At 40.8% G+C, this 6,320-nt stretch overlaps 1 protein-coding gene across 1 annotated transcript; it reads right to left on the reverse strand.

Moving 5' to 3' along the window:
- Window positions 1–533: 533 nt before the first annotated feature.
- Window positions 534–4,715, reverse strand: LOC106372996 (the record flags this gene model as incomplete). The annotated part of the gene is made up of 6 exons (XM_048771924.1): window positions 534–742; window positions 800–925; window positions 1,079–1,851; window positions 1,984–2,617; window positions 3,065–3,311; window positions 3,609–4,715. Coding segments are annotated over 6 exons (3,096 nt in total), but the record flags the coding sequence as incomplete, so codon positions are not given.
- Between the last annotated feature and the right edge of the window lie 1,605 nt (window positions 4,716–6,320).

Raw genomic sequence — 6,320 nt, forward strand, 5'->3', positions numbered from 1 at the left:
ACACACCTTTCTAAAGCCCTTGGGCGTTGGATATTACACACCAACAGACTGGATACTACTCACCAGACACTCTCTTAACTCGTGAAAGCAAGGGAGAAGAAAACACAAAGGTTTAACTGAAAGAAAACTTGATAGATGCTAGGGTTGCCGAGTTACACATATATATAGTGAAAGGCTTGGAACAGGCTCCAAGCATTTCGAAATTAAAGGAACAGGCTCCTCCAATTAATGTAGAAGTAAAGACACAACTTAGATAGAGTTTTCGAAAATGAAAGACATAAATACTTAGAAGTAAAGATAGCATAAGGTTCTTCATGTGGTTTGGTCCGAGAGTATCAACTAGGTGATAAGATAGCAAGACTATGGCCTCGTTAAAAACCTATCATTGCAAAACCCAATGGGACAAAAACAATGATAGGAAAAGAGCACACATAGCTTGCTAGCCTAGATGATACTCAACTTGATGGTAAGATGGCTTGAATGGTGATAAGCGTATCTTGAAGTATCAAGCTTCCTCCAAGACATTCTTCTTGCTCCAAGGACTTCCTGATTAGTCCTCCAATAGCTTCTTTGAGTTTCCTAGCTCTGGCTCGAGTCATGGGACCTTTAAGAATGGATAAGACCTCATCTTCTTTAGCTGGTTCATCTCTAAACTCGCCATCTCTATCTCCATCAGCTGGCTGGTCCATGATCATATCATCCCCTCCCTCTTGAAAAGGATTTGACCTCAAATCAGGTTCATCTGCAATAAAAGGGATCAAGTCAGTAACATTGAAGCTATTACTTACATCATACTTACCTTGGAGATCAATCTTGTAGGCATTGTTGCTGATCTTCTTTGTGATCTCAAAAGGTCCATCAATTCTTGGCATAAGCTTTGACTTCCTCTCATTAGGAAACCTCTCTTTTCTCAAATGAACCCAAACTTTATCACCCTCCTTAAAGACCATCTCACGCCTTCCTTTGTTGGCATGCTTGACATACTGCTTAGTTTTCTCTTCAATGTTGAGCCTAGCTTGCTCGTGGAGTTGTTTCACCATCTCTGCCTTCTTTTTGCCATCCAAACTGACCCTTTCACACTCAGGTAAAGGAATTAAATCCAAAGGAGAGGTGGGATTGAACCCATAAACAATTTCAAAGGGTGAAAACTTAGAAGCAGAATGCACAGCATGATTATATGCAAATTCACAATGTGGCAGATAGTCTTCCCAAGATTTCAGATTCTTTTTAATGAATGCACGCAAGAGTGTTCCTAGAGTTCTATTAACTACTTCAGTCTGTCCATCAGTTTGCGGATGACAAGTAGTGGAGAACAACAACTTAGTGCCTAGCTTAGACCAAAGAGTTTTCCAAAAATAACTAAGAAACTTAGTATCTCTATCAGAAACTATGGTTCTAGGCATGCCATGTAAACGCACAATCTCCTTAAAGAACAGATTAGCTACATGCAATGCATCATCAGTTTTGTGACATGCTATGAAATGTGCCATTTTTGAGAACCTGTCAACAACAACAAAGATAGAATCCTTCCCAGTCCTAGTTCTAGGCAATCCAACAATGAAATCCATAGATATGTCATTCCAAGGATGATAAGGTATAGGGAGAGGAGTATACAAACCGTGAGACTGAACCTTAGACTTGGCTTGTTTGCAAGTTGCACATCTCTCACATAGTTTCTCCACATCTCTTTTCATCCGAGGCCAAAAGAAATGATCCTGCAAAGTTTTAAGAGTCTTTGCAATACCAAAGTGACCCATGAGACTTCCTCCATGAGATTCCCTAACAAACAAGTCTCTCAAAGAACAATTAGGCACACACAGTCTATTATCATAAAAGAGGAATCCATCATGTCTAAAATAATGTCCAACAGCAAATTTCTCACAAGAGTTATAAGCTTCTTTAAAATCTGGATCAGATTCATACATTTCTTTAATCTGCTCGAAACCTAATAGCTTAGCATCAAGAGTGTTCAAGAGAACATACCTTCGAGATAGTGCATCAGCAACTATGTTTTCTTTACCTTGTTTGTACTTGATGACATAAGGAAAGGTTTCTATGAATTCTACCCATCTTGCGTGTCTCTTGCTGAGCTTGTTCTGTCCTTTCAAGTACTTGAGAGACTCATGATCCGTGTGTATCACAAACTCCTTGGGCCACAAGTAATGCTGCCAAGTCTGCAAGGCTCTCACCAAGGCATACAATTCCTTATCATAAGTTGCATAGTTGAGAGTGGCGCCTCCAAGCTTCTCACTGAAATAAGCTATGGGTCTCTTCTCCTGCATAAGAACAGCACCAATTCCAATTCCTGAGGCATCACATTCAATTTCAAACGTTTTATTGAAATCAGGAAGTATAAGAAGAGGGGCATTAGTAAGCTTCTCTTTTAGGCATTGAAAGGCAAGTTCTTGTGCTTCTCCCCATTTGAATCCAACTTCTTTCTTGATCACCTCAGTCAATGGGGCTGCTATGGTGCTAAAGTCTTTCACAAACCGTCGGTAGAAGCCAGCAAGGCCGTGGAAGCTCCTTACTTCACTTATAGTTTTTGGAATTGGCCATTCTTGAATTGCTCTCACTTTCTCCGGATCAACTTTAACCCCATCTGCACCCACAATAAAGCCTAAAAAGACCAAGTGATCCGTTCCAAAAGTACACTTCTTAAGGTTAGCAAAAAGAGATTCCTTTCTAAGCACATCAAGAACAGCTCTAAGATGTTCTATATGATCATTAAAGCTCTTACTGTATACAAGGATGTCATCAAAGTATACCACAACAAATATGCCAATGAATGATCTAAGAACATGATTCATTAATCTCATGAATGTACTAGGTGCATTGGTTAATCCAAATGGCATGACTAACCACTCATATAGACCATGTTTAGTTTTGAATGCAGTTTTCCATTCATCTCCTTCTTTCATCCTAATCTGATGGTATCCACTTTTCAAATCAATCTTAGAAAATATGCAAGAACCATGCAATTCATCAAGCATATCATCTAATCTAGGAATAGGATGGCGATACTTTACAGTGATATTGTTGATGGCTCTGCAGTCAACACACATGCGCCAGCTTCCATCTTTCTTGGGCACAAGTAGCACTGGCACAGCACAAGGACTCATGCTCTCTCGGATATGCCCTTTCTCCATCAGTTCCTCCACTTGCCTTTGTAGTTCTTTGGTCTCCACCGGATTGGTTCTGTATGCTGGCCTATTGGGAAGTGTAGAACCGGGCACAAAATCAATTTGGTGCTCAATCCCTCGCACTGGTGGTAGTCCATTGGGACTATCTTCTGGAAAAACATCTTGATATTCCTGTAAGAGATTGACAAGTTCACTCGGATACTCCGGTGCAATGTTAGTAGTAGTCAAGAGGGATTCCTTATAGATAAACAAAAGGATAGGAAGATTAGAGCAGAGAGATCTTTTAACATCACCAGACTTGGCATAGAAGTTTAGTTGCTTTGTTGATTCAGCGGGAAGATCTATCTCTTTCTTCTTTTGTAGCTGAAGCTGATCAATCTGAACTTCCTTAGGAGTCATAGGCACAAGAACTGTCTTTCTCCCTTTAAACTCAAAGGTGTGCTTGTTGGCATACCCATCATGTATCACACGTCTATCTGATTGCCACGGCCTTCCAAGGAGAATGTGTCCAGCTTCCATAGGCAACACATCACAAAGAATCTCATCTTCATATTTACCAATGGCTAAGGGAACCATAACCTGAGTAGATACTCTCATCTCGCCCTCTTCATTGAGCCATTGGAGTCTATATGGTTTAGGATGCTTTTGGACCCTTAAACCCAACTTTTTAACCATAGTCTCACTCGCAACGTTGACACAACTGCCTCCATCCACAATAAGACTACAGACCTTTCCTTGCACTAGACATCTAGTATAGAAGAGATTCTCTCTTTGCTCCATTTCTTCGGTCTTGCTTTGAAGACTCAAGGTTCTTCTAGCAACTAGCAACCTTCCAGCGACCGGATTGGCAACATACTCCTCTTCTGAACTGTGATCTTCTTCGGCCTCTGTCTCCTCATCAGCAGATTCATACTCTCCATTAGCATGAAGGATCATCACACGTTTATTGGTACACTCATTAGCATAGTGACCACGTCCTTGGCACTTAAAACACTTCACATCTCTTGCACGCGAGCTTGTAGCTTCCACTTTCCCCTTATCTTTGTTGTAGATGCTACTAGACTTGGCTTCTTCTTTTGGCTGTGGCTTGCTCTCCTTTTGATAGCTCGGCTTATCTTCCTTAGAGGTCTGGTATCTATTGGAACCATAGCTGCCACGCGCATGACTTCTTCTCTTAACTTGTTGTTCCACCAAGATAGCTTTGTGTAGCATCTCCTCTATTTCCAAGTAGTGTTGCATCTCCACTCTATCTTGTATCTCACGGTTGAGTCCACCAAGAAATCGTGCCATGGTTGCTTCACTGTCCTCAGATACACAAGCTCTTAGCATAAGCAACTCCATCTCTTGAAAGTATTCCTCTACAGACTTTGATCCTTGTGTGAGTAGTCTCAGCTTTTGATGAAGATCACGGTGATAATGGCTTGGTACAAACCTCTTGCGCATCACAGCTTTCATCTCTGCCCATGTTTCAATGGGAAATTCACCATTGCGCCTCTTGTTTGTAACCAACTGATCCCACCAGCTCAATGCATAGTCATTGAACTCGGTAGCAGCTACTTGAATCTTCTTAGTCTCTGAGTAATGCTGACAGTTGAACACGAGTTCGATCTTCTTCTCCCACTCAAGATAGGCATCTGGATCAGCTTTACCATGGAAAGGAGGGATCTTAAGCTTTAATCCTGATAGCTCATTGCGTCTATGCCTCCGGCCCTCATGATCACGTCGAGATCTTCTACTGCTACGTCTTGAACCGGAGCTATGGCTACTTCTCTCATAGAAGTTATCAGTCTCTTCTGATCCAGCATGCTCACGCTGACCTTGTCTGTTTCTTCTTGGCTCATGTCTTGAACCAGATGCTTGTCCTTGCCCATCATGCGGTCTCTGATCATATTTCTCTTCCAGTAACTTCACCATCGCTTCCATCACTTGTTTGGTGATTGCTTCTTGCAGCAACCTATTCCTTCGCACAAAGGTTTCATCATCTTCCTCAGACCCCATTGCTTCCTGATACACGAAAAACTTGAACCAGTAAGTAGTTCAAAAGAATTCAGAACTCAAGATTCAAATAAGGAAACAAGGTTTTTCAAACAAAGCGGCAAATGAAGATACTTGATCAACACGCGACGATTTGAATTCTATCTTTCGAAATTGAAACACTAACAGATCAGATTCAACGGATGATGAAATGAGGTAATCAAATCCTGATCTATGATCTTAACAACAGATCGAGTCACACAATCACAAGAAACTTTCGGATCAAGTAAAACGATAACGTAATCGACAAGAATGTGAAAAGGTTTTTGTTCAAAACTTGATCGAAATTCTTAGATCTATCAATATGAGATACGAAACAATCAGATCTAGCAATCCTGATAATGAAACAAGCAGATCAAATGAGAATAAACACACAAGAACCGATTGATCAACAAAATATGAATCGACAAAGAGTAGATCTTAAGAAATCGCAAAAGAGAAATCGAAACTCCCCTTCCAGAGTGCTCTGATACCACTTAATGAGATCCTAGGACCCTTCTCTGGATGGTTTGGATAGATCCTTGCATAAACGAATCAAAGACTCAAGTTTATCAAGGTTGTGGATCGAATGGTGACACAAGAGGCTGCGGAAAGGCTCCTTGATACTCCTAGGCTTAGATCGGATATGACACACCTTTCTAAAGCCCTTGGGCGTTGGATATTACACACCAACAGACTGGATACTACTCACCAGACACTCTCTTAACTCGTGAAAGCAAGGGAGAAGAAAACACAAAGGTTTAAATGAAAGAAAACTTGATAGATGCTAGGGTTGCCGAGTTACACATATATATAGTGAAAGGCTTGGAACAGGCTCCAAGCATTTCGAAATTAAAGGAACAGGCTCCTCCAATTAATGTAGAAGTAAAGACACAACTTAGATAGAGTTTTCGAAAATGAAAGACATAAATACTTAGAAGTAAAGATAGCATAAGGTTCTTCATGTGGTTTGGTCCGAGAGTATCAACTAGGTGATAAGATAGCAAGACTATGGCCTCGTTAAAAACCTATCATTGCAAAACCCAATGGGACAAAAACAATGATAGGAAAAGAGCACACATAGCTTGCTAGCCTAGATGATACTCAACTTGATGGTAAGATGGCTTGAATGGTGATAAGCGTATCTTGAAGTATCAAGCTTCCTCC

This window comes from Brassica napus, unplaced genomic scaffold (assembly GCF_020379485.1).
Source record: "Brassica napus cultivar Da-Ae unplaced genomic scaffold, Da-Ae ScsIHWf_1332;HRSCAF=1901, whole genome shotgun sequence".
In the NCBI taxonomy this organism is placed as follows: Eukaryota; Viridiplantae; Streptophyta; class Magnoliopsida; order Brassicales; family Brassicaceae; genus Brassica; species Brassica napus.